The following is a 27,543-nucleotide window of genomic DNA, read 5'->3' as shown; positions in this document are numbered from 1 at the left end:
ATAAGCCAATACTACTTTATTTTGTTGCCATTTTTTTTTAAAACAACATTATTAAGTGCATGGCTGGACAAGCCTTAAATGCCTCCGCTGGGGGAGCCCATACCTCAAGCCCCAGGCACAAGTGCCTGCGCCCCAGGGTCCTGGAGGGAAACTGAATTATCTCAGACAAGGGACTGGGAGGGTGACATCGACTTCCCGTTTCAAGTTTAGAAAAGCCCGAGTTCCCCACAGGGGTAAATAGAGTCGCTAAGGGGCAAAAACAAGCGCACATCAGCGGTTCATTTTCAACAGCTCAGGAACTTTGCTAACAAGGGCGGCGGGGGGCAGCCCCGGTGGCTCAGCGGTTTAGCGCCGCCTTCAGCCCGGGGTGTGATCCTGGAGACCCGGGACCTGGAGACCTGGAGACCTGCTTCTCCCTCTGCTTGTGTCTCTGACTCTCTCTCTCTCTCTGTGTCTCTATGAATAAATAAATAAAATATTAAAAAAAAAAAAAAAAACAAGGGCGGCGGGGAGGTCTGGAGCCCGGGGCGGCCTTGAGGGGAGATGAGGGGTGCCGGAGGGGTGCACTCCCCCCCACCCCGACTCCCTCCCAGTGTGCCGCCCTCCCCTTGGACCGGGAGGCACGGTCGTCCAGGGGCCCCTGGGGGTCACACGGGGCCGGGGCCGCGCGCGCAGCCTGGGCTGGGGCCGGTGTCCCGGGCCCCGGGGGCGGGCCGAGCGGGGGACGGAAGGGGGCTGGACCCTTGGCCCGGGTCCCGGGGGCGGGGCCGCAGCGCGCGGGCCGGGGCCCTCCCTGGGCGGGAGCAGAGCAGGCGGCGCCCGGGCGGCCGCGGAGCTATGGACGGCAGCGGGCCCTTCGGCTGCCCCATCTGCCTGGAGCCGCTCCGGGAGCCGGTGACGCTGCCCTGCGGCCACAACTTCTGCCTGGCCTGCCTGGGCGCGCTCTGGCCGCACCGCGGCGCGGGTGGCACCGGCGGGCCCGGAGGCGCGGCCCGCTGCCCGCTGTGCCAGGAGCCCTTCCCCGACGGCCTGCAGCTCCGCAAGAACCACACGCTGTCCGAGCTGCTGCAGCTCCGCCAGGGCTCGGGCTCCGCGCCCGGGCCCGGCCCGGCCCCGGCCCCGGCCCCGGCCCCGGCCCCGGCCCCGGCCCCGGAGCCCACGCCGCCCAGCGCGCCGCCCAGCGCCCCGGAGCCCTCGGCTCCCTGCGCGCCCGAGCCCTGGCCCGGCGGCGAAGAGCCGGTGCGCTGCGACGCGTGCCCCGAGGGCGCCGCCCTGCCCGCCGCGCTGTCCTGCCTCTCCTGCCTCGCCTCCTTCTGCCCCGCGCACCTGGGCCCGCACGACCGCAGCCCCGCGCTGCGCGGACACCGCCTGGTGCCGCCGCTGCGCCGGCTGGAGGAGAGCCTGTGCCCGCGCCACCTGCGGCCGCTCGAGCGCTACTGCCGCGCCGAGCGCGTGTGCCTGTGCGAGGCCTGCGCCGCCCAGGAGCACCGGGGCCACGAACTCGTGCCGCTGGAGCAGGAGCGCGCGCTCCAGGAGGTGGGCGCAGGCAGCCGGGGCGGGGTGGGGGGTGCCAGGGCGGGCGAGGGCCGAGCGGGGGTGGGGGGAGCCATGGATCCAGCCCCCTGCCGTTCCCTGGTAGGGCCCTAATGCTCCCTAACCTGGCCCTTTGGCGTCCTTTCCAATACTGACAATGTCACCCATCCATCCACTCGCTGTGGGACGTTCCGCTCGAGTTGGGAATGGGGGTTGGAGGAGCCCAGAGGGAACGCAAGAAGGACTGGAAGGGCAAGCAGGGGCCTGAAGCCCGGTCCAGCGACAGGGAGCAGTCAGGACCGCGGGGGTCCGGGCCCGCGGGGGTCCCCGCCTGCTGATTCTGGCCTCGCCACTGCCTTGCGCTGGGCAGGCTTCTTGGTGGTCCCAGGTCGCATTTGGCCTGGGCTGAGGCATCGGGTTTAGATGGGTGTGGCAGGCGACAGGAGTGTGGCAGAGGGTGGACCTAGCATACAGACCGCTCTTGTCCAGCTGTTCCGGGGCCGTGGAGGGAGCATGTGCTCTCAGGCCGTCAACCACCTCCACCCCCAGTTTCCTTTGGCCTCCAGCCCGGTCTTGGCGCCTCTGGCCTTGGGATTTTCCGTCTCTCCTGCCTGGAGCAGTGACTCATAAGACCCAGGGGATTTGCCCGGAATCCCCATTTTTCAGGCCTGGAATGGGGATACAGACTCTTGGGGGACAGTGATCCCCGAGACAGCTGAATGCCCTCTGTGCAGCACCTACCCCACTCTCTCTGCCTCGTCCTCACTGAAGGAAGTTCTCCAGCGAGTTCAGCAACATTGAGGAGCAGGGATGGCCCTGTGCTTGCCCATTGGTCAGAGAGGCGAGGCACAGAGCCCACAAACCTGCCCAGCCTGTGCTCTCCCCAGACATTTGGGAATGGCACCCTCCTGGGCTCCAAGCACCTCTGGCATATTATGGGATGTCATGGCCACTCCCAGTCCCACCTGTGCACACATACCACTCCCGGGTCATCCCTCTTCTCCCCCTTGGTGAAGCCTGGTAGCCCAGAGTAGGGCTGTGGCCACTGCAGGCCCCATGCTGATTAAGAGTATCACCCACAGGCGGACCAATCCAAAGTCCTGAGTGCCGTGGAGGATCGCATGGATGAGCTGGGCGCTGGCATTGCACTGTCCCGGCGCACGGTGGCCCTCATCAAGGTCGGACCCCACGCTGACCCCGTCCCCGTGCAGTCCTGCAACAGGCTCCTGGCAATGAGCTTGTAGCATGCTATGGTCCTCTCCAAAGAGGCCTGTGCGCAGGGCACTGTCTGGTCCTGCTGAGCATGAGCGGCTCCTCTGACCTGGCACATAGATCCAGGACAGCCAGGGCTGGTCCCTCTGTCCCCGCAAGAGGGCAGGGTGGGAAGGATGGGGCCAGAATCACACTGCTCTTGCCCTCATCCTTGTCCCTTGTGTCGTCCCGAGCAGAGCGCAGCCTTGGCAGAGCGGGAGAAGGTGAGCCGACTGTTCACCGAGGCTGCGGCCATCCTGCAGGGCTTCCAGACAGAGGTGCTGGGCTTCATCGAGGAGGGGGAGGCCACCATGCTGGGCCGCTCCCAGGGTGACCTGCGGCGCCAGGAGGAACAGCGCAGTAGGCTGAGCCGGGCCCGCCACAACCTCAGTCAGGTCCCCGAGGCCGACTCGGTCAGCTTCCTGCAGGTAAGTACAGCTCTCCTGGGCCAGAGAGGGCACGGGAGGGGGTCAGGCAAGGAGTGGGGAGGGCTTGCGGGGCTGCCTGGGCTCCGGGGCTGTGCCATCGTCCCACAGGGCTCTCCCCGCAGCCCAAGGAGCTGGAACCAGCAACGCCTCACTAGTCATTTCTCTGGCACAGGAGCTCCTGGCATTGAGGCTGGCCCTGGAGGAGGGGTGCGGCCCTGGGCCCGGCCCCCCGAGGGAGCTCAGCTTCACAAAATCCTCCCAAGCCGTGCGGGCGGTTAGAGATGTGCTGGCAGCGGCCTGTGCCAGCCAGTGGGAGCAGCTGCGGGGGTTGGGCGGTGATGAAGACGAGTTGCAGAAGTTGGGCACAGAAGGTGGGTGCCCCCCAAGTGACTCACCCTTCCCCAGTCTCCCCACACAGGGCCCCAGGCCTGGCACCCGTTCAGGAGTGGAAGATGGAAACTGTGTGCCTGGCACAGGGTGGGCCCCAACTCCTACTGGCGAGCGAGGCCACCGATCCGGCCCCTGCGGCCACAGCCCGAAGGATCGGGGGGTCAAGGGAGCCCCTCCTGCCCTGCCCTTGAGTTTCAGAGGGGCTGAGCGGGGAGGGGGTGGAGCAGGGGCAGAACCCAAGGACCAGGCTTGCATGTGAGGACGGAGTCCCATATTTGGGTGTGTGCCTGTGCCCGGGTATTGGCCCGGAGGATGCAGAAGGAGAGGGATTTTGGTCACAGGCTCAGGGGAGAAGCACCTTGCATCCCTGCCCAGCCACAGGCAGCTGGAGAGAACCTCTCCCCTGTCTCTTCTGCAGCAGATGCCGAGTCCCAAGACCCTGATAGCACCAACAACGTGGAGAGTGAGGCTCCCAGGGATTACTTCCTCAAGTGTAAGTGGACGCCTGGGCTCTCCCCTCTGCCCGCACCAGGCCCTCCGAAGGCTGCTGGGCTGGGCCCTACTGCACAAAGGCTTGGATTTCCTCCCTCCCCTCCCACCCCATTCTTTCTCGGGGGAACTGGGTCAGCTCACTGGGTGCTCTCCAGGGGGGCTGAGTCGTGCTGGTCACGAAGGCAGGCGGGGGGGGGGGGGCCTGTGTTGAGGGAGGTGGTCATCTGGCGGAGAGGCTATCCCACCTGCCCCCAACCCTGAGCCCATGTCTCTCTCCTGTCCCCCGGAGCAGTCGCCTACATCGTGGACCTGGACAGCGACACGGCAGACAAGTACTTGCAGCTGTTTGGGACCAAAGGTGTAAAGAGGGTGCTGTGTCCCATCAACTACCCTGAGTCACCCACCCGCTTCACCCACTGCGAGCAGGTGCTGGGTGAGGGCGCCCTGGACCGGGGCACCTACTACTGGGAGGTAGAGATCATCGACGGCTGGGTCAGCGTGGGGGTCATGGCCGAAGACTTCTCCCCGCAAGAGCCCTATGATCGGGGCCGGCTGGGCCGCAACGCCCACTCCTGCTGCCTGCAGTGGAATGGACGGAGCTTCTCCGTCTGGTTCCACGGGCTCGAGGCGCCCCTGCCCCAGCCCTTCTCGCCCACCGTCGGGATCTGCCTAGAATATGCTGACCGAGCCCTGGCCTTCTACGCCGTGCGGGACGGCAAGATGAACCTGCTTCGGAGGTTGAAGGCCTCCAGGGCCCGCCGGAGCAGCACCCTGGCCTCCTCCATCGACCCCTTCCAGAGCCGCCTGGATGGCCATTTTGCAGGACTCTTCACTCGCAGGCTCAAGCCTGCTTTCTTCCTGGAGAGTGTGGACGCCCACCTGCAGATCGGGCCTCTCAAGAAGTCCTGCATATCTGTGCTGAAGAGGAGGTGATGCCGGAGGGCATGGGGCCTCCTGCAGTGTTTCTGCTCCTGGGAAGCTAGCTTCTCTTCACACCCTCATCTTGACCCCAGGGAACGGTACTGTGGAGTCCCCCACCTCCCCAGGCTTCTCATTCCTGGAGGCCTCCTGGGCCTTCCACCTCTCAAGGAGCGTCCCCCAGACCCCTTGAAATGCCCCTCAGACCCTGTCCCCCTGTAGGCCTTGTTTCTGGGAGAGAAAGCCAGAGCTGGGACAGATCCAGGCTACCCGGTCCCTCCTTTCCCAGGTTCCTGGGACAGTGTCTGGCACATAGTAGGTGCTGAATAAATATTTGTTGAATGAATGACTCCTTTTTCTATCCTTCTCTCCACCCATCAGGAATTCTCTTTGGAGAGCTGATCTTGAAAGGCAGGAGGTCCCAGGATTCCTGGGGGGGAAAGTGGGGGATGGGGAGCCCTGACCCAGGAGGAGGGGCTGAAAAGAGCTGCCTGCCCTTTGGGGCAGCCCTTCTCCTGGTTCTGGGCAGGGGCTGCTAGAGGTGGCTTCTCCGGAGGGAGCCAAGCCTCCCCAGTCCTTCCGGCTGCTTGAGTGCTTTTTCGTGGCCCATTCCCATGAGCTATTTTCATCCTTGATGCCACAGCCTGGTTCTAGACCTGCCTTCTGGGGTTTGTGCCCAGGGCTAAATGCAGAGCACATACCCCCCAGGAGCAGGGAACCACTCCTGGGTGTGGGCAAGAAAGTTTGAGAGATGGGATGCCTGGGTGGCTCAGCGGTTAGGCGCCTGCCTTCGGCCCAGGGCGTGATCCTGGAGTCCTGGGATCGAGTCCCACATCGGGCTCCCTGAGTGGAGCCTGCTTCTCCCTCTGCCTATGTCTCTGCCTCTCTCTCTGTGTGTCTCTCATGAATAAATAAATAAAATCTAAAAAAGAAGAAGGAAAGTTTGAGAGCTACAGCTGCTTTCATACACACACACACACACACACACACACACACACAACTTCTCAGTCGGGGCGGGCTGCGGCCCAGACGGCCCCAGGATGTGGCTGGAGGTGAGACTGCCTCCAATAAAGGGGTCTGTGTCCGCCCCAGAATCCCCCTCAGTGCCCCCACACTCAGCCTTGCAGCTGGAACACAGCTGTACTCTGGGGAGACCCGGGCTTGCACCCCAGTAGAGCCTTTGCTTTTCTCCCAGGAAGGCCCAGGGCCCCCCACTGCCCCACAGCCCTCAGCCCAACCCAGGATGCCCATCGCCCACAGGGAGGCCACACCAGGAGTGTGTTTCCAGGCCAGTCCCTCCTCCCTGGGTTCTCTGGGGCCCAGGTGCCCCCTAGAAAGGGTCCATGCCCGCCGGACTGGCACAGACAGAGGCTCCTCAGGCATGAGTCCAAGGTCAGACGGGACAATGGGTGAGTTATGCAGCCAGACAGCAAGGCCATACAAGTCCTGCCCTGGCTCAGCAGCTAAAAATAGCCCCTCCTTCGGAGCTCTGCTTTTGCCCAGTAGCCAGGATGTTGTTTTTCCGGGTGGGGCCTCTTTGCTCTTGGTGCTTTGTGTTTTCAACACGGTTTCCTTGGCAGCCAGGGTCCCCAGCTCACCAGAATGGGGAAAGCTGCTCCTGTCATCGGCAGAAACATGGACCAATGGGGGTTGCTAGAGCCCGCTCACCTGTTGCAAGCCTCCCACATTTCACAGAGCCCTTGCCACCACCACACCCCCTGCTCAGCTCTTTCTCCTCCAACTTGCACTTCCCACCCCACATGTTCCCTTTGCAAAGAACACTCGTTCACTCTCGGGGCCCTGACTCTGCAGGGCCCTGGCCTGTCCCGGAACATGAGCTAGACGGAGGGGCCACTGCATGGGACTGGTGCTGCCTGGGTGGAATTTGGGCCAACCCGCCAAGGCTGCAGCCAGCAGTCCCTGCCACTTGCAGGGTGATGCCCAGCTTCCAGAACTCATGGAACCTTATGCATCATCATGCCAAATCCCTGCACTGACAACTTTACTGCTCAGAGCAGGAGACTGGCTCGGCCAGGCTGCACAGCTAGCGAGGGGCTGTCTGGGCCCGACTCCAGGTTTCAGTGTTATCTCTAGTCTGGAGTGTCATCTGCAGCCCTGCACTTCCGCTGTGACTCTGGAATGATGCTGGAGTGGGAGGGAGCACGTGTGAGAGATGCTCTGAGAAGATCTCAAGCATCAAGAAGGTACACTGAGGCAGGGCAGATGGGCAGAGCAGGAGTAGCAACCAGCTGTGGGGGGTGGGCAGCCCTTCACTGCCCCTACCGACGCTTTACTCAGAGCAGATGGTACATGCTTCATCCAGATTGCTCGCAAAAAGAGAAACTGTTTATAAGAAAAAATGTTAGAAAACCCTCAGTCTAGTCCAAACCTTCTACCGCTATAATTTCCAGATGAAGAAACTGAGGCACATGGACATGAGCTGCCCCAGGCCACCCAGTCCAGGATACCAGCTCCACGTTCCATGGCTTAGGTATGTCCTGTGCTTAGAAATGTCTAACATACACACACACACACACACACACACACACTCACACACACACTCACACACACACACCCTGCTTCCCAGCACTGTTGCCTACAAGTTTAAGAACCGCCCTCCGCCCCACCCCAGTTCCCACGGCCACCAGAGCCCTTGGCAGAGCTGTTCCGAGGGCCTGTGGTCTCCAAGCCCTCTCCAGAGCCCCCACCCCAGAGCCCCCGCTGCTCACCCACAATGATGGAGAGCAGAGAGTGTGAAGGGTCTTCTGAGGCTGTTGCTATTAGTTGAATCTGGCTCCTTGGGGCCAGGCGGGGAGCCAACCTCCACTGGAGCTTTGTTTCTGTGGGAAAATGAGCTGCAGAGTTCCAAACAAGGGACTGAGCAGGGCCTTAAGCACTGCTCTGTCTTGGCAGCCAGGGTCCTGTATCCTCACTGGTTTGCATTTGCACCCCCCACCCACACACACACTCACTCCAGGAGGAAAGAGGCTGACCATCCTGTCCTCGGCCTCCTCTGCTGTCCTCTCCCAAGGCACACACTCACAGCCGTGCCTCTCTTCACACTCCCCTCATCCCAGACTGTAGCTAAGTGGGAGGGCTGGCCAGGAAGACAGGGGCTGAGGCCTGCAGATGGTCCCCGCTGGGCTGGTGCTAGGGTTTCTGCAGCGGGGGAGATGGAGCATCTAGCTGCGGGTGTGTGTCCCATCCCGCCCCACACACAGCACACACATTCATTCAATGCTACCATGCAAAACGGAGAACAGAGGCCACCTCCTGGCAACACAGTCACATCTTCCAGAAGATGCATAGAAACTGCAGGAGAGGGGCGGCCCGGGTGGCTCAGCGGTTTAGCGCCTCCTTCGGCCCAAGGCGTGATCCTGGAGACGGGGGATCGAGTCCTGGGTCGGGCTCCCTGCATGAAGCCTGCTTCTCCCTCTGCCTGTGTCTCTGCCTCTGTGTGTGTGTGTGTGTGTGTGTGTGTGTGTGTGTGTGATTAATAAATAAAATCTTAAAAAAAAAAAAAAAGGAAGAAACTGCAGGAGACCCTAGGAGGTCGTATGGGCTTCACCCAGGGTGGAACCCTCAGCCTCCTTCCCCAGGGCCCTCAGAGGAGGAGCTGGGGGCACACAGGCTCAAAGGTGCGTGGCACAGAGCACCGAGACAGGAGGGAAATATGCTTTGGTGTCCTGTGTACTTATCTTTAAAAGGCATTCAAGGGGGCAGCCCGGTGGCTCAGTGGTTTAGCACCGCCTTCAGCCCAGGGTGTGATCCTGGGGTCCCGGCATCGAGTCCCACGTCAGGCTCCCTGCATGGAGCCTGCTTCTCCCTCTGCCTATGTCTCTGCCTCTCTCTGTCTCTATGAATAAATAAAATCTTAAAAAAAAAAAAACAGGATAACAGTGGACCTGCATAGCATTATTTTGAAGATGGAAGGAGAGAACTGAGGCAAAGTTATTGGCACAAGTCCTGGCACAGAGCAAGCTTTCAATAAGTGTTGTTGCTATTATTCTTCCCTGGGATAACTGAGTAAAATCAATACTCTTGGAAGATTTGTCAAACCTCTGAGGGAGCCCCAGAGATGTTCTTCAGGCACCAAGATGAGCCCAAACTTCACATTTGCCAGGACACTACATTACATCTCACTTGCAAAGATTAGAAACTTTGGCTCACTCATTTTACCATATTTGTTCAGTGTGGTGCGCTGTGCTCAGCGCTAGGGATATGGGGTGAATGACCTAAACAGGGATGCCCCGGCTTCTTGGGAACCTCACAAAGGGCTACACGATAACTGTTGCTGCAATGAGGCACTAAACAAGGGCCTCAACTCCGTCTTCAGGAGATACCCCAAAGCACGGAACACAGGGACTTGACCAGAGCCTTCCATACCCAGGTTCCTCGCAGTATTCACAGTAGCCAGAGGGTAGAAGCAACTCAAATGTCCATCGATGGATAAACGGATAAACTCAGGGTGGGTGGTATTTACGATAGAATGGAATATTACGCAGCCTTCAAAAGGAAGGAACCACTGACACCTGCTACCACATGGATGGTCCCAGAAGACATTACACTAAGTGAAATAAGTCAAATACAAAAGGAATTTTGCCTGATTCTACTTATATGAGGTTCCCACACCAGGCAAATTCAGAGACAGAAGTAGGGTGGTGGGTCCCAGCCGCTGGGGAAAGAAGGGAAGTAGGGAGTTAGTGTTTAGCGGGGACAGAGGGTCAGTTTGGGATGATGACAAAGATCTGGAGATGGATGGTGGTGATGCTGCACGACAATGTGTGTAATGCCACCAAACTGTATCCTTAAAAAGATTAAATGGGGGTGCCTGGAGGGCTCAGTCGGCGAAGCGTCTGCCTTAAGCTCAGGTCATGATCAGTACTGGGACTGACCCCCGAGTCAGGCTCCCTGCTCAGTGGGGAGTCTGCTCCTCTGTCTTCCTCTGCCTCTCTCCCTGCTCCTGCTCTCTCTGTGTCTCTCAAATAAATATTGAAACAGTAAATTTCTTTTAAGTAAACTCTATCCCCAACGTGGGGGTCAAACTCACGACCCCAAGATCAAGAGTCACATGCTCTACCTTCTGAGCCAGCCAGGTGCCCCAAAACAGTACATTTTACATTATGCTCTTACCACTGAGGGGTTCAGAGTGTGTCCTGTGCTAGAGAGACTTTGAAAGACAACAAATGCAGGAAGGGTGTTCTGGCCTCCCCTTTTCTTCCTGACGAGAGGAGATAAAACTCCCACGTGAAAGATAGCCTCCCTGCACTGAGAGGAAAAGAACATTCTTATCACCGGGGAGGGGATGTTGAGGCCTAGAGACATCTGTACCAACGGGCCTCCTTAAAACAACTTCCGTGAGCCTTCTTCTCCACAATTACTCCTCTGTGCAGCCTCATGTAGACGCACTTAGGCCTAAATTTTGGGGGGTCTTCTTTTTCCTGTGAAGGCTCCTGGGTACATGCGAAAGGAAAATCTGTCTGCTTAGGTTGACTTAATTCTCAGGTCCCAGAGACCCCAAGAAAGTAGAGGAAAAGTTTTGCCTCCCCTCCCCTCTAACCAAACCAAACAAGACAAAACCCACATTTTCAGAGTCAGAAGAAAAAAAAAAAAAAGAAAGAAAGAAAAGAAGAGGACAGTGGCTGGGAGAAGGCGCCCTACTGGGACCAGGGAGGGGCATTTCCAGGGTGACCTCCTGGAGGCTGAGGTCTGCTGGCCAAGGACAAATAGGGTGGTGTGAGCCAGGCCAGAGCGCTCCCATCCCAGGCGGGAGGGTAGGGAAGAGCATGAAGTGGGTGGACGAGCCAGATCTGGCAGGGCAGAGGCTGGTCAGGATTCTGGACTTTTCCTCGGAGCAATGGGAAGCCATGGCAGGATGTCACATGGGGGAAACAGTACAAGCGGACCTGAAAGTCTCAAGTCACTCTGTAATTTAGGTGAAAAGAGGGAAAAGGGGAGAAGGATTAAGGATGCCCCAACTTGCATCTCTCCAGGAAGAAGGAAAGGAGCCCTCCCCCTACCTCATCCCCCTGCTGGGAAGGAGCATCCAGAAAATCTGGGAGGAGGCCCACATCCATGACAGCCTCTCCTGGTCTCTCTTCTCCCCGGGTTCCCCCCCATCAGAGGGGTGCCCCCAGGTGTGGCTCCTCAGTGCTGGACCGGGGATACCTTCAGAGGTGACGCCCATGTTTTTCTGGCTTTCTGGGGTTTGGGAGGCACAGAAATGGAAACAGACAGCGGAAGGTTTGCGTAAACACTCCTGCAGTAGGGATTGCTCACAACAGGCCATTGCAGCTGCCTCCGGGGACATTGAACTCGACAGAGCTGGGAGGTCTGGACTGGGAACCTGGGGTGGGGCTCATCTCCATAGCAACCAGAAATAGCCCCAGGCGTGCCCTGGCTCAGCCTCCTGATGGAGAAGCAAGGAATACGCGTTACTGAAATACCCAGTCAAAATGACCTGTCCCCAAATAGCTCACGTCCACATCACCGACGCCTTACATGGCATCTGCCACTCCAACGACGCAGGCCACCCAACCAGGCAGATGGCCGAAAAGTGAAAGTCACCAAGAGTTTTCTTTTCTCCACTGGCTTATTGGAAAGCGGACAACTCGCCGATTGAAAAAAACCTGGTGTCGTCAAGCATGAATGTGTTCTGTAACACTCAGGTACAAGAAATGTCGCTGTTTTTCCTAAATCAAATAAAATTTGATTATGAGCTGCCCTTTGCCAGGAGGGTAAGATATTTGACCTCAGGCATGTTCGGAGGGGGCGACAGTGGTCCTTCTCCTTGGTAGACAGTGATCTGGGGTTTACACGGTGCCACCAGACAGGAGAGCTGCTCCGTGGGTTGGGAATCTTCTTTCCAGAATGGCAGCTGCCGAGATGCCCATTGTCTGAGCTCCAGGTGGTCCTTGTATGGCGAGCCTTCTCTCCCCTGGGCCAAGCAGGGTCTGGGGATCGCGCCAAACTGTTGTCTTTCTGCCCCAAACCCACTGTCGTGGTCCGCTAGAGCCGTCATAAGGAAGGACTGCAAAGTAGGTGGCTTAGGCAACAGAAACTATTGTCTCGGAGTTCTGAAAGCCAGAGTTGGAAATGAAGGTCTTGGCAGATTTATGTCCTTCTGAGGCTGTGGGGGAGAATCTGTACCAGCCCCTTAGCTTCTGGCGGTTTGCTGAGGACATTTGGCAATCCTTGGCTTGTAGATCTCTGCCTTCATCTTCACATGGCCTTCGCCCAGTGGGCCTGTGTCCAAATTTCCCCTTTAAAAAAAATTTTTTTTTATAAAGTCATTCTATTTTATTTTTTTTAATTTTTATTTATTTATGATAGGCACACAGTGAGAGAGAGAGAGAGAGGCAGAGACACAGGCAGAGAGAGAAGCAGGCTCCATGCACTGGGAGCCCGACGTGGGATTCGATCCCGGGTCTCCAGGATCGCGCCCTGGGCCAAAGGCAGGCGCTAAACCGCTGCGCCACCCAGGGATCCCCTCCTTTTAAAAAATTTATTTATTCATGAGACACACAGAAAAAGGCAGAGGGAGAAGCAGGCTCCCTGCAGGGAGCCCGATGCAGGACTCGATCCCAGGACCCCGGGCCCACGACCTGAGCCGAAGGCAGCCACTCAACCGCTGAGCCACCCAGATGCCCCAAATCTCCCCTTTTTATAAGGACACCAGTCATATTGGATTAGCCCCCCCCCCCCCAATGACTTCACCTCTACTAGTTACATCTACAACTCCACGACCATTTCAGGTCAGTTCTGGGGTACTAGGGGTTAAGATGTCAACATATGAATTGGGGGAGGACATAATTCAACCCGTAACACTCACCCTCTACATGTGGCTTTAGGATGCTGGGGTCCAGGGGCCCCACTTGTGCTCGGCGGCTGCTCCCCGCCAGGCTCCACCAGCAGGGGTGCGAGACGGCCCGCGGGGCCAGAGGAGGAGAAGGAGCCCCAGCCCTGGGGGTCTGACCACTCCCCCCATCACTGGAAGTCTTCGGGGAGATTTCACCTTTTCCGTTGCTGTAGCTTTATACCTATTTTAATTCCTTACAGTAAATGCTCCCTGGCCCCAGAGCTGCTGTGGTTTCGGTCTCCTGACTGGCCCCTTTCACAGCACCCCAAACCACAGTTCTTGGCGTCGGCCCCCCTACTCCCAGCAGCCACACCCCACCTCCTGGGATTGCTCGATGGGGGTGGGGCAGGGGGGCTACCGCAGGAGAATCCCCCAAACTCTGCCCCTGCCCCCGGCTCCGGGAAGCACCGGGCCAGGCCTCCAGCACCCGCAGCCCCAGCCGCCCTCGGTGGGCTCAGCCGCGCTGGGGACAGGGAGCCCGGAGGCCGCCCTGGGAACAAAGACTCCCCTGCCCTCTTGGCTAAGAGATGGGAAGATGCCTCACAGTCTTTGAGTCAGCCACCTTGGCCACCACGGCCACCACAGCCACCTCGGCCACCTCGGGAAGGGTGGAGAAAGGGCAGTACCTGCTCAACGGCTCTGCCACACACGGGAAGCACAGATACAGCCCTTCAGGGGCTGATCTGGAAAACCTAAACATGACAGGTACCAGCTGCAGGAGTTGGGTGAAGGCAGGTGTCCCCCCACACCAGGGCGGGGCTGGGGGAGGGGAGGGGAGTGTGCTAGCCTCAACTCCTATGCTCCCTTCCCTCCTCCTCCCATCCTACCCACCCCCACCCACCCTCCCTCAGCCTTTCTTCTGGGACAGGGGTTTTCTTTCTTTCCTTTTTTAGATTTTTTTCAAAAGACTTTATTGATTATTCATGAGAGACACACAGAGAGAGGCAGAGATACAGGCAGAGCGAGAAGCAGGCTCCCTGCAGGGAGCCTGACGTGGGACTCGACCCCAGATCCCAGGATCATATCCAGAGCCAAAGGCAGACGCCCAACTGCTGAGCCACCCAGGCGTCCCTAGATTTTATTTATTTATTTATTTGAGACCCAGAGAGAGTATGAGCAGGGTGAGGGGCAGGAAGCCCGCCGTGGGGCTCAATCCCAGGACCCCAGGTCATGACCTGAGGGGAAGGCAGTCACCTAACCAACTGAGCCACCAGGCGCCCCAGGTCTTTCCTTTATTCAGTTGCACTTATAAATATACCCCTGGGTACACCCAGTCTTGACATAAAATATATTTCTTTTTTTTTTTTTTTTTATAAAATGTATTTCTTACTGTGGTCAAGGTTAATAAAAAGCCACCATCTGGTAAACTGCTTCCTAATCTTTTTAATGTTGTGGCACACATAGAAAATTATTATTTGTTTGGTACAGATGATATTTGCTCTGCTCACTGGGGCAAATACATGATGCTTCCTGGGGCTTCAGAGGTGACTGGTCCAGGGCCCAGGGGCCAGGGGCCCAGTCACCCCAAACCACACCTGGGTGGCCTGCAGTGAAGGGAGCAGTATCTCAGGCACACTCGGGCTCCTGCTTAGTGCACCGCTCAAGAAGCTTCCCTCTGGAGAATAGGAACGATTACAGCTCATCGAAAAGTGATCACTTCTGGAAACACGCAGAGCCTGCGTGGCTCCAAGGCCTGGGGTCTGAGGTCTGAGACCTGGGCCCAGTTGGGGCACTTTGTCACTGCCTGGGTTCACCAAGGAACTGCCCTCCAGCCCCTCAGTGTGGGTCCTGGAAACCACCTGGCCCCCTTCACAGTTGGGAGTGACTAACAATGTGCTCACATGGTCCTAAATTTTTATTTTATTATTCTTAAAGATTTTATTTCTTTTTAAAGATTTTATTTTTGGGATCCCTGGGTGGCGCAGTGGTTTAGCGCCTGCCTTTGGCCCAGGGCGTGATCCTGGAGACCCGGGATCGGGTCCCACGTCGGGCTCCCTGCATGGAGCCTGCTTCTCCCTCTGCCTGTGTCTCTGCCTCTGTGTGTGTGTGTGTGTGTGTGTGTGTGTGTGTGTGTGTGACTATCATAAAAAAAAAAAAAAGATTTTATTTTTAAGTAATCTCCACACCCACCGTGGGGCTCAAACTCAACAACCTCGAGACTAAGAGTTGCATGCTCTACTGAGCCAGCCAAGTGCTCCATAGTCATAGGTTTCTTTGTTTTTAAGATTTTATATATTCATTCATGGGAGACACACAGAGAGAGGCAGAGACACAGGCAGAGGGGGAATCAGGCCCCCAAAGGGAGCCCAATGCGGGACTCGATCCTGGGACTGGGGGATCATGCCTTGAGCCAAAGGCAGGTGCCCAACCACTGACCACCCAGGCGTCTCCATAGTCATAGGTTTTTATTCAATTTGCAAAAGTCAGACATGGAAGCTGAAACCAGCTAAGCCGTCTAGCTCTTCACTCTGACTTCCTCTTCAACACATTTCCTCTCATGTCAGGAGGCCTAAGTCAGGCCACAGCTGTGTATACTGTGTTTTCATGATTGTGTATATTAGCTCTTAACAAGGCCTCCAAAAGCTGTAAGCCCCACAAAACCTTCAATTGCCTCTGCCACCGACAGAGTTCTGCAGAGGGGTGGGGTGGGACTGGACTGAGTCCCCACCTTCCCTTTTATGGTCTTCTAAGCAATTATTCTTGCATAACCTTTACTGGGTGGATTTTCGCTTTCTTTTGTAATGTGTTATTAATATTTAGCATGTGCACAGTAAACAATCAAACAGTACAAGGAAATATATAATACACAGAGTCACCAGCCTACCCTAATTCCCAGACACATGCCTCAGTGGGATAATGCCAAAAACAATGCCTGGTAGCTCTTTCTAGAAATTTTAGATCTAGATCTAGATCTTAATGTTAACACAAGCAAAGTTTCTTCTTTTTTTAAAAAAGAATTTGACGCAGGGGGAACAGCAGTCAGAGGCAGAGAGAGAGAGAGAGAAAGACTGCCTGCTGAGCAGGGAGCTGGATGTGGGGCTAGAACCCAGGTCCTGGGATCATGACTGGAGCCCAAGGCAGACCCTGAACCAACTGCACCACCTAGGCGACCCCTAGGCAAAAGTTTTGTTTGTTTTTTGTTTTGTTTTGTTTTTGTGGAAGCATATTTATACACCTGTTTGAACTTAACAAACTGGCAATCCTTCTGTATCTGCACATGGAATTTGCCTTCATTAAAAAAAAAAAAAAAAAGGGATCCCTGGGTGGCGCAGCGGTTTGGCGCCTGCCTTTGGCCCAGGGCACGATCCTGGGGGGACCCGGGATCGAATCCCACGTCGGCTACCGGTGCATGGAGCCTGCTTCTCCCTCTGCCTGTGTCTTCTCCCTCTGCCTCTCTCTCTCTCTCTGTGACTATCATAAATAAATACAAATTTAAAAAATAAATAAATAAAAAATTTTTAAAAAAGCTGCATAGACTTCGCGAGCCAAAATTAATTTAACTACTGGAGCAGATCACGTCCATTGTGCAGTAATTTATTGCACTCGTCCTGCAAGGCCCCACCTGCTTGTGCTTAAGACTTCCCAGAAGGCTGTTACATGTTTCATCTTTTCTGGGTGTTGATCCCTCACCTAGGAAACTCTAAAAGATAAGTCAGGCAGGTGGGTCCCCAGGTTGGCCATCACATGTCAGGGAATCAGCTGTACTGCTTAAACTCAAACTTCCGATCCTTTAAGATTAATGATGCACCAGCACCACCACGTGGGGAGTGACACCCTTCTTTCCTCCCCTGGAAGATCCACCTCAGGGTCTCCTGGGTGGTTCAGTGGCTGAGCATGTGCCTTTGGCTCAGGTCTTGATCCCGGGGTCCTGGGATCGAGTCCTGTATCAGGCTCCCCGCAGGGAACCTGCCTGTCTCTCTCTGTCTCTCATGAATAAATAAAAAAATAAAAATAATAAAAAAAGAACTACCTCGGACGTGGAGATACATAATTACTACAGCTGCCCAAGGGCGCCGCCCAGTGCTGGGTCCCAAGCTGAAATGACTCAGCTGTATTTCATAAACCACATAATGGGGCTGCCGGACTTGCCTTGTCCGGGCTCCTAGGTCCTTTCAATGACTGTGAGTCTTGTTGAAATCTTACAGCTGGAAAGCTCCCGGGCGGGCCTGACCGAAGCCAGATCGTTCTAGAGGGAGCAGGGCCACCGCGAGGCCTGCGGGGCTGAAGGTAGAGGCGCTCCCCACCGGACCCTGGTATTTGGTGCAGGGGTCAGGTCGGGCCACCGGACAGTCTCACCCCCAACCTCCGAGGGTCCGGGTCTGACTTCACGACAGGGATGCTCTGGCAGCCCGCCCCGTCCTGGACCCGGGTCTTGCGCTCATCTACACGGCTACAGTGACCACCCGGATCAGGGGCAAAGTCATGTAGACTCAGTGTTTCACAAATAAAGATGCCCTAGCAAGTGACTGCTCAGCATTCCCCACACCCGGTTTAGATTCCCACCGCCGCCCCCTCATTCTGTGAGTATTCACTTTTGTGCTCAAGGCCTTTCCGAGTAATACCCCTGTGACGTGTCCAACTGTTTATTCCGGTCCCTTGGAAGATACGAAGGGCTGTGCGTAATGCGCAGGCCGATTAGTTATGCAACTGGGGCAGTCAATCCGGCCTGGAAGACTACAAGTTCCAGAGTGCATCCTTCCGCTAACGTAGAGAAAAGCCGATTGAGGGAGCATGGCCTTCTGGGAATTGTAGTCTTCAGCTTGTTTGTGATGCAGGCGAAACGGGAGGGGGAGTGAGTAAACTATTACCACGTGACGCTCGAGATCAGGTGGTTGGACCAGGCTCCGCACAAGAGCTGTGATTGGCTGGCTCTAATACGAACGACGCCACTAGGGGCGGGCCGTGGAGGGGCGCAGGCGCACTGCGTTGAGAGTCTCGGGACCCTTTTCCGAGAGACTATGGCGCTCAACAAGAACCACTCGGAGGGCGGCGGAGTGATCGTCAACAACACCGAGAGGTGAAAACACGGCGGAAGGATCCTGGAAAAACGATGGGGGGGGGGGGGCGTGGGCGGTGGGCGGCCGGGGATGAACCGGTGAAGGTAAACCGACGGGGTGCGGGGGGGGGGTTAACGGCTGGAGGCGGGGCCGGAGGCCGAGGGTGGGTCGGCGGAGCGGCTGGGACGTCGCGGTTAGCTGTGGGCTGGCGCGGGGGGGCGGCGGCTGGGCAGACAGGTGGGCCCCGGGGTCGCTCTTGAGCCCCTTTCCCAGAGTCGATGACTTCACGGGGTGGGAAGAGCCTTAGACAAAAATAATTGCTACTTACTGAGTGTTTACTACGTTCCTACGCGCCAGGCTGTGCTCTTCTGCCTTAACGTGTAAGTGCGGCGCAGCGCTTAGATCATGCTGGTCTGCACGTTTTACATGCAGGGAAACTGAGGCACGGAGAGGTTAGGTGACTTGCCAGAGATCACAGGGCTGTATATGACACAGACGGGATTCCAGGAAAGGCGTCTTTAAAGTCAAAAGGCCGGCAGCCCCGCTGGCTCAGCGGTTTAGCGCCACCTTCAGCCCGGGGCGTGATCCTGGGGTCCGGGGATCGAGTCTCCCATCCAGCCTGCTTCTCCCTCTGCCTGTGTCTCTGCCTCTCTCTCTCTTTGTGTCTCTCATGAAAAATCTTAATTCTGTTTAAATAAAGTCAAAAGGCTTGACTACCAGTACATAGCCTTCTGGTATATTCCAGAACTGCCGAGTTTCCAGATGAGAGACTGAGGCCCAGAGGTGCAGTTAGATAGATAATGTTTGTCAAATGGCGAACACATTTCCTGGCACAATGTCTGTCCTTGCGTCTTTCTCTCCAGTGCCTGTTGACTTGGATCACTTCCCTGAGCAGAGGTCTCCCCGCCTCTCTCCATACCCCTCACCCCCTCCCTCACCTTCCCCCGCCCCCCGCCCGTCAGTTCTGTCCTCTTTGCTCTGGTCTCTGAACTTCTCTGTGGCTTCTCTCTTGCTCCTTGGGCACCGGGAATTAGACCATCCAGCCTCGGTTCAGCTAGGCTGACGCTGAAATTCTCTTTAAGGCGGGAGGTGCTTACGAGGAGTCTGAGTCCCTGGAAGAGACTTCAGTGGGATCAGAGCCTTGTAGGCTGCCAGGGCCAGCACCCAGGAATGCTTGATGAGTCAGGAGAAAGCCAGGGGTGCCCCGGGCTTCAGAGTGCTGACGTTCCCTCCATCGTCCCTGCTCAGGGTCTGCCAGCCCAGCCTGTTCCTGGTAATGAGCTGTTTTTCTCTGAGCTGTACCTCTTAACTATATTTGTTTTTAAGATTTATTTGTTTTAGGGACACCTGGGTGGCTCAGTCAGTTAAGCATCTGCATTGGGCTCAGGTCATGATCCAGGGTCCTGGGATCAAGGCCGGATCAGGTTCCCTGTTCAGCAGGGAGCCTGCTTCTCCTTCTCCCTCTCCCTCTGCCTGCTGCTCCACCTATTTATGGGCGCTCTCTCTGTCAAGGTTTATTTATTTTTTTTATTTTTATTTTTTAATTTTTATTTATTTATGATAGGCACACAGTGAGAGAGAGAGAGGCAGAGACACAGGCAGAGGGAGAAGCAGGCTCCATGCACCGGGAGCCTGACGTGGGATTCGATCCCGGGTCTCCAGGATCGCGCCCCGGGCCAAAGGCAGGCGCTAAACCGCTGCGCCACCCAGGGATCCCCGGTTTATTTATTTTAGAGAGAGTCCGTGCAAGCGCAGGGGGAGGATCAGACGGGGAGAGAAAGAGAGAAGCCACAAGCAGACTCAGGGCTGAGCTCAGAGTCCCATGAGAACCCTGAGATCATGACCTGAGCAGAGACTGAGGGTCCGCCACTTAACCAACTGAGCCACCTTGGTGCCCCTCTGAGCTGTACTTCTCTTCCCTGGTACCAGTCCTCTTTCCCACTTACCCTCCCCAGTGAAGAAAGTTGTGATATTTGGGAGGAGGAAGACAAATGGAACCATGTGAACTTGGACTCTGTTATCTTCTAATCAGAGAAACCTCACATTGTTCCCATTTTGTAGTCTCTCTTGAGTGCAAGCCAGTCCTAGGCCTGGAAAAACACTTCGATGCCATTTGGTAACATCTCCTGGGACTATTTTTCTTTCTTTCTCAGTGGGACTTTGTGGGACAAGAATGTATCTGTCCTGGTGGACCTCCTACCTGGCTTCGGGCTCTGTGCTGCTAAATAATGGTGTGCCTTGTTTTAGAAAATGTTTCCGCCTTGTTTCTGGAAAAAATTGTATGGCAGTTGAAGTTTAAATTAGCGTTTAAAATTTCATGTGTAAGATAGTCTTACTTTTCAAGTGATGAATCCCTTTGAGAGTGATGAAAGCCGCAGATTCTTCCAGAAAAACGCACGTACACCATCATTTCATGGACTCCCACCCATGTAGACCCAGTTCAGGAAGCCCCGGTTTAAAGAGGTGTGAAATGAGCCCTTTGGTAATGTGTAGAGTCCTGTCTTAGAGGGTTTATGGGTCAGTACTAATAAGCCAATGAAAACAGACACACATTATAGGGACTCAGAAGAAAATGGGAGAGTCAACCCAGGTAATCTAACCTGATTTGAGGGATTATGGTGTTAATGGCTTTAAAGCCCTCCGCCTCGGCTCTTCTGCTGTTGTCCCTTGAGAGGAGGGGGTATATGTGGGGCTTGGGGAAATTCTGAGGACCCCGCCTTGCTCATCTATTTCGAGGATGTATTAATAGTTTCCTTGCAGCAACGTCAAAACAACTTTGAGACACGACGTGCTAGACACCTGCGTATCTCAGGGATGGGGGGTCTAGTCCCTGGCGTAGGCAGGTCGTGGCTCCCAGCTGGCTCATCACGGCCTGTTCTCGTTTCTCATCACAGCATTCTGATGTCCTATGACCATGTGGAACTTACATTCAATGACATGAAGAACGTGCCCGAGGCCTTCAAAGGGACCAAGAAAGGCACCGTCTACCTTACTCCTTACCGGGTGAGTTGCACAGTGATGGTGGGTTTGCAAGCCCATGGTTCCTGGAGGCCGATGTGAGTCTTATGTCAGCCTCAGCCTTATGGGTCCAGTGGCCCCTGAACCTGTGGCCAGCCCTCCCCATGTTTCTGTCATGTGCTCCCAGGTTCTAGAATCAGCAGACTCTGTGGGCAGCTGAACCAACCCCTGGGCATTGAATCCATGAAAATTCTGGAACCACTACTGTAAAATCTATGTTGTTGTGTGCAGCAGCTGGGGTGACTGGGGCCTGGGGCAGCAGGGGGCTGTTGTACCTTGATTTCTGTGAGAGCAGAAAGGGCCCACAAGGCCTTTGTACACATCCAGAGTGACAAGTACGGAAAACAGGACATAGTAGCATGGCCGGAGCCTCCAGTCTGGGCGGAAAGCCCAGCACAGCCCTGCAGAGCGAGAAGTGCCCAACTGCAGGATGGGCCTTGCCTGAGACTGAGCCAGGCCGACTGAGAGTCTTCCAGAGAAAGACAAATGGCCATTCTTAGAAAAGGTTCACTGCTTGTAGCTACCAAAAGTTAGATTTTTTTTTTTTTTAAGATTTTATGTATTTATTCGTGAGAGACAAAAAGGCAGAGGGAGAAGCAGGCTCCCTGCGGGGAGCCCGATATGGGACTCGATCCCAGGACCCCGGGATCACACCCTGAGCCGAAGGCAGACGCTCCACCACTGAGCCACCCAGGCGTCCCAAGAGTTAGATTTAAAGATGGTTGGAAGAGAGCGGCATATCTTTAAGGTTTTCATCACCGCAACTTAGAGACAAGGGAGCCTCAAAACCCCTTTTCTGGTGGCATCTTCAGTCACAGATTGAAGGGTTTAAAACGTAGTTTTCCAAGTGCAGGCTGGGAGACTTGCAGTTTGGGCAGCCCCCTTCTCCTGGGACCCAACACCCCCTACCTCTCCTTCACTCTGTTCTGTGAAGCTCAGGCTATGCCTCCCAGCCCCCTTCTGGAAGTCAGCACTGCCCTACCCTGCCCCCCTGCCCTAGCTTTACAGCTCCCCTCACTTGCGTACCACAGCCACCACTTAAACGGCAGAGCAGCCTGTCCCTCTCATGTGACCTGTGAGTGGTGTGTTTGTCTCGTGAACACCCACGTTCAGCCTCTCCAGCCAGGCCGCACGTAGGCCCTCTCACTTACAGAGCTCTCTCCGGAAGTGTCTGGTGCAGAGTGTGCCCTAGGGCTGCTGGGAAGTGATAATTGAGCGGGCTGGCCGTGGTGTGGCCACTGAAGGCTCTCTTCCTGTCTCCGTGCAGGTTATCTTTCTGTCCAAAGGAAAGGATGCCATGCAGTCTTTCATGATGCCATTTTATCTGATGAAGGACTGTGAGATCAAGCAGCCTGTGTTTGGTGCAAACTACATCAAGGGAACAGTGAAAGCTGAAGCAGGAGGTGGGTGAAGGGGGCTCAGGGCCACAGATGGGCTCTCAGGGAGGTGCTGGGGCACACCTCTACTGTCTCGGAGATATCCTCTTCCTCCTGGCTCTGGATTGGCTTCCAGGACCCAACCCTGGGCTGCGAGCTGGTCAGCAGGGGTGGGTTTTTGAATGACAAGAGCTAAGAAATCCTGACATTAAAAGCAGCTCATGTCACCTTTTCAGAGTGAAATCAGCCAAATGACTGAAAAATAAATGCTTACCGTAACCGGGGAGCATGTTCACATTCTAGGTATGGGAAACGACGTGTCAGACTCTCAGAAATGGTCTTTTTTTTTTTTTTTTTTTAAGATTTTATTTATTTGGGATGCCTGGGTGGCTCAGCGGTTGAGCGTTTTGTCTTTGGGTCAGGACGTGATCCTGGAGCCCCGGGATCGAGTCCCACGTCGGGCTCCCTGCATGGAGCCTGTTTCTCCCTCTGCCTGTGTCTCTGCCTCTCCCTCTCTCTCTTTCTGTGTCTCTCATGAATAGATGAAATCTTTAAAAAAAAAAAAAAAAGGATTTGATTTATTTATTCACGAGAGATACAGAGAGAGAGGCAGAGACACAGGCAGAGGGAGAAGCAGGCCCTGTGTGGGGAAACCAATGTCGGACCCGATCCTGGGACCCTGGGATCACGCCGAGCCAAAGGCAGACGCTCAACCACTGAGCCACCCAGGCGTCCCTCAGGAATGGTCTTTTCTAGAGCCAGGAAGAGCCAGCGGCCCCTCTGCCTCCTGGAGAGGCCCTGCTTGGCAGCAGGCTCTTCTGCAGACACCAGAGACCTCTGTGTTAAACTTGGCCTCCCCCTTCCACCCAGCCAGGTGGCCTTGCTCTCTAGAGACTCATGGTTCCCCTTTGGCAGAAGCCAGGCTGGAGGAGCGGGGGGCCCATCCTTAGGCCCCTCAGGAGGAGAGAGATGCTCTGAACTTGAATGTCACTTGTTGCTGAGGAAACCTGCTCTGGGGAAGCTGCCTCATTGATGAGTGGGAGGCTCTCGCTGAGGAACTTATACAGCTGGGGGTGGGATAACAAGTTCCAAGAAAGAAAAGCCCCCTGTTCGAGAGAGTGAAGCAGGCAGGAGCAGAAGACAGGCCAGCCTGCAGCGGGCACATGCTGTGTGGGCAGCGCACCAGAAGCAGCCTGGCGGGAAGGCAGGCACTGCAGAGCCAGCCCTCTCCCCACGGGCACTGGAAGGAGACCTGTAGGGAACAGAGCCATCTCTTCAGCTGTAATCTGTGTTTTTTCCTGAGCCAGTAATGCCCTGTTCCCCTCCCAGGTGGCTGGGAAGGCGCTGCGTCATACAAGTTGACCTTTACGGCAGGGGGCGCCATCGAGTTTGGACAGCGGATGCTACAGGTGGCATCTCAAGGTATCCCGGCTCTGAAAGTGCGGGGTGAAAACATATATTGGAAACCTGTGGGTTTTAGTTTGTTCATTTGAGTTTGTTTACTTTTTGTTACTAAGCTAAGTCTCTGGGCCCCGGGCCGACCGAGGCTGGGAATTGGGAAGGAAGCTTGTCATTAGCTTGTCACTGTGGCCTGTATCTCAGAGGCTGGGTTACCCTGTCTGGAGCCTGGATAGGACATCTTGACACAGCTCTTTGGACTCCGAGACGTTTTACTGTGGCCTTATAAAAACAAACAAGAAACCCAACCGTTAAGCAACCATTAGGCAGTTTAAATCACCAAGGGGTGTGTTCAGCAGACATCCTCACGTTGTCCCCAGCCTTACTCCAGCTCCTTCTAGTCCCCCGTCCCTGAGCCCCCCTCTTTCTCTCTGTCTATCTGTCCTCCTCTGCCCTGGCCCTACCCTACCCTACCCTGGCTCTGACCTCTGTCCCCATCCAGATCCCTCACTTCCTCTCTGTTCAAGAGGCTGGCTCAAGCGTGGGTGGGGAATGGAATGGGACGGAGTAAGGCATGTCTGCTGTGCACATTCCCGGGACCCTGCAGCTCCCCTCGGTAGACGACACTCACTTCTCTCTCCCCTTGTACTTATAGCCTCCCGAGGTGAAGCCCCCAATGGAGCCTATGGGTATTCTTACACGCCCAGCGGGGCCTATGTCTTTCCCCCGCCAGTCGCCAATGGAATGTACCCCTGCCCTCCTGGCTACCCCTATCCACCGCCCCCACCTGGTGAGTGTGTCCTTTGCTGCCCACCCCCTTTACCCCCCTCCCACTAATCACCCCTACCCCTACCCCTCCCCCGGCCAGGCCAGGGGGTTGTAGAGGGGAGACTTGTTCTTTGAGCTGCTTCAGGACAAATGGAGGAGCTGGAGAGGCCCGGGAGGTGCCAGCTGAGGGAGCTGGGGGCTAGGTTGCTCACTGGGTCTCTATCACTCTCTTGTGGAGCAGAGTTCTATCCAGGACCTCCCATGATGGATGGGGCCATGGGATATGTGCAGCCTCCACCGCCGCCCTACCCTGGGCCCATGGAGCCTCCAGTCAGCGGCCCTGATGTCCCCTCCACTCCAGCAGGTGAGACCCTGGGCTGCTAGCAGTCCTGGGGGGCCAGCTCTCTCCTCTCCATGGCTGCATGGAGAGCTCAGCAAACGGCTAGAGATTGGCCAGGAGCCCTGAATGGTGAATGACCCCTGGGCTTGGTCTAGTCCAGGGGATTGGCAGTGTGGTGGCTGCTGGTGAAGATCTAGATTCCAGTCGTCCTTCCCCCCACCCCTCCCCCCGCCGCTAGCTGTGGGCCCTGGGGCGGAGAAGATCTCCCTCTGTCATCTCATCATCCACGATCAGATAGTGGCAGTACCACATGGTGGGATTGTGCGGAGGATCAGGTGGGGAGAAGTGGGTAAAGGGACTGGAAGGGACCCAGTAGCACCGCCTCCGGGGGCAACTGGAAGAGGGGAGGGCTTGTCGCTGGGGCTCACCCGGAGTGTGTTTGCTCTCACAGCTGAAGCCAAGGCTGCAGAAGCGGCTGCCAGCGCCTATTACAACCCGGGCAACCCACACAATGTCTACATGCCCACGGTGAGCCGGGCCGGGGGCGGGCCGACAGCTCTCAAGGGTTTGGGGCAGGGAGACCTTGTCTTGTCGTGAACCTTCTAATGGGATTTTTTTTCCTTCCTCCCTCAGAACCAGCCTCCGCCACCTCCCTACTACCCCCCAGAAGATAAGAAGACGCAGTAGACCCCTCCTGCCCCTGCCTCCCACCCCTCATCACTCTCCCCTTCCCTTCTCCTGGGGGCTGACACTGGGGCTAGGAGGGTGATGGAAGGGGCCCTGTTCTTCCTCCAGGTCTGATTATAAAATACTTCCCAGAGACTGGTGTTGAGGGAAGGGGGGGCACCCCTTGACTTGGGAGCCATGCCTCCCGCTTTTCAAGCTCAGAGCCCAGGGTGCCGCTCGGATGCGCTCCCCTCTCACCATCTCCGGGGTTCTGCTCAGGAGCGCGGGCATCCACCTCGTTCCTGTCCTGCTCTAGTAGCTTCTGCCCACGGAGGGACTCTCTGGCCACCTCCTCTACCGCAGTCCAGCTCCCTCGTTTTGGAATCCACTTTATACTCAGCCTTGTGAACTCCCTCAGACCAGCCTTGTGTCTTCCTGGGGGCCCTGCCGGGCCCCTCTCACCTTCCCTCCACTCTGGTCTGTACCTACCTGTGGAAGGCCACGTTCTCACCGGGCTCTTGGCCCACATTCCAATCCCAGCCAGCTTCCAGCCCGGTCACACTCACCTTCTCCTCCCTGTTCTGTCCTTGGTCCTCTGTTGCCACCACTTTGGCTTTTGGAGCTTTAACTTGAGCTTCTGAAAGGTGGGCGGCATCCGGCCAGACTGCTGTGATGGGGAGGGAGCCCACTGCTTCCCTCCATTTTTGGTTTTTGTTTCCCTTGGCCTTCTCTCTTCTCCCTCTAGAAGGGGCTTCTCAGACTGGAACTGGAGAATGCATGTTCATTCCATCATGCCGTGTTGGGGCTGCTGGGTGCTGACCCCTGGGGCCTGGCCTGAGCCTGTGTGTGCTGTCCGTGACCTCCTCACCAGCCCCTCCCCCTGCCCTTGTCCATTTAAGCTTCATGCATAATTGGTGATATGCCCCCTGGATGCATTAAAATTTGCTTTCATTTGCTTCTGGACTGGCCGAGAAGGGAGGAGATGGTTATTTAAAAGAGAATTCCCTATTTATTTGACAAAAAAAAAAAAAAAAAAACAGTTAATATATTAATGTGAAATAAACCCTGTTTGCACCTTTATTTGTTTGCTGAAAATGTGAAGTAGTAAAAATGAAGTGACTGGACCCTTTTTGGCTCTGTGTGGTGACCAGTGTGAACTCTTTGGGGAAAGGGGTCTTGCTGCTAAGGGCCCTGAGGGTGGCCCCGTGGGGAGACCGTCCCCTCCGCATGTGAGAGCCCTTGGTTCCCACGCTAAGGCCCCCCACGGCTCTAGTCTGTGCTGATGACTCAGCAGCTTGGCCCACCCGTGGGGTCCCCTGGGGCCTGGGCAGCAGCAGCAACAGCAGCTGCCCTGGGCGGGAGACCCTGGAGGCAGGCGCCGGGCTGCTGGGCTGCTGTGCTCCCCACCCCGGGGAAGAGCGGCCCTGGCCCAGTGCCTGCAGGAGGAACGTGCCAGGCAGTCCCTCCAGCGCGTGGCTGCTCCTGTGAACCTCCACGTCTGGGTGTAGGGGAGGGAAGGAAACCCCCAGAGCCCATGCCCAGGCCTGCAGCCCCTGGGCCCTGGCCTGGAGGAGAGCCTGGGCCTGGCCTCAGTGGGCCTGGGGCTCTGAGAAAGCGCTGGACTCTGTCCGTCTCTTGTCCTGGCTGCCAGCCCCGCCCAGGAGCCCTTGGCCTTGGCCAGCCCCCTACAAGGGCATTTGAAGAGAGCACCTCCCGACCGTCCTTGTGGGGGAGGGGGCCGCGGGGCCTTCTCCACCCAGCCCAGCATGGCTTGGCCCCGTCACCTTGGTGGAATGTCACCCGTGGGGTGGAGCCGGCTGAGCAGCCGGCTGCCTGCTAGGGAGATGCCTCTCTGGAGCCCCCACCCTGTGCCCTGCCCATGTCCATCCTAGGTCTGGGGTCCATTCAGGGAAGTCTGTGGGTGAGAAGCCCCACACACACCCAGGGCAGCCCCCTCAGTCCCTGGCCCAGCTGGGTGCACACCCACGATGGGGCAGGGTGGCAGCCCGGCTGGCCCTGACGCCCCCTCCTGGGGAGCACCAGACACCCCCCCACACACACACCCCACCCCACCCGGGCCTCTGGGGGAGGGCGTGGAGGGGCCGGGCCC

The 27,543-nt window shown here is 56.5% G+C and overlaps 2 protein-coding genes and 1 long non-coding RNA gene across 7 annotated transcripts; 2 read left to right on the top strand and 1 right to left on the bottom strand.

Moving 5' to 3' along the window:
• The first annotated feature begins 801 nt into the window (after positions 1-801).
• On the top strand, positions 802-5,358 carry TRIM47 (tripartite motif containing 47). The gene is made up of 6 exons (XM_072781610.1): positions 802-1,536; positions 2,616-2,711; positions 2,982-3,212; positions 3,385-3,583; positions 4,021-4,095; positions 4,387-5,358. The coding sequence occupies exons 1-6, from the start codon at positions 838-840 to the stop codon at positions 5,025-5,027; spliced, it is 1,941 nt and encodes a 646-aa protein (XP_072637711.1). The 5' UTR covers positions 802-837; the 3' UTR covers positions 5,028-5,358.
• Positions 5,359-8,948: 3,590 nt separating this feature from the next.
• LOC140607155 (uncharacterized) lies at positions 8,949-17,627 on the bottom strand. 2 transcript variants are annotated; one of them, XR_012009300.1, is made up of 3 exons: positions 16,960-17,617; positions 11,514-12,274; positions 8,949-11,421 (listed from the first exon to the last, which is right to left on the bottom strand). It is a non-coding gene; the product is annotated as an uncharacterized lncRNA (long non-coding RNA). The 2 variants fall into 2 exon arrangements; XR_012009301.1 differs by having other exon boundaries at positions 8,954-12,274; positions 16,960-17,120; positions 17,403-17,627.
• A 100-nt stretch (positions 17,628-17,727) lies between these two features.
• WBP2 (WW domain binding protein 2) lies at positions 17,728-26,557 on the top strand. Of its 4 annotated transcripts, none has more exons than XM_072781605.1 (8): positions 17,728-17,887; positions 20,762-20,870; positions 22,153-22,288; positions 23,591-23,683; positions 24,315-24,449; positions 24,669-24,791; positions 25,219-25,295; positions 25,401-26,557. In XM_072781605.1, the coding sequence occupies exons 1-8, from the start codon at positions 17,829-17,831 to the stop codon at positions 25,452-25,454; spliced, it is 786 nt and encodes a 261-aa protein (XP_072637706.1). In that variant the 5' UTR covers positions 17,728-17,828; the 3' UTR covers positions 25,455-26,557. The 4 variants fall into 4 exon arrangements, with proteins under 4 accessions (XP_072637706.1, XP_072637709.1, XP_072637707.1 ...); XM_072781606.1 differs by lacking the exon at positions 17,728-17,887 and adding an exon at positions 17,931-17,971; XM_072781607.1 differs by lacking the exon at positions 17,728-17,887 and adding an exon at positions 18,121-18,247.
• The last annotated feature ends 986 nt before the right edge of the window (positions 26,558-27,543 follow it).

The sequence above is a fragment of the Canis lupus genome, chromosome 16, assembly GCF_048164855.1.
Source record: "Canis lupus baileyi chromosome 16, mCanLup2.hap1, whole genome shotgun sequence".
In the NCBI taxonomy this organism is placed as follows: domain Eukaryota; kingdom Metazoa; phylum Chordata; class Mammalia; order Carnivora; family Canidae; genus Canis; species Canis lupus.
The sequence above is the reverse complement of the archived record's forward strand: the minus strand, read 5'-3'. Positions and strand labels throughout refer to the sequence as shown.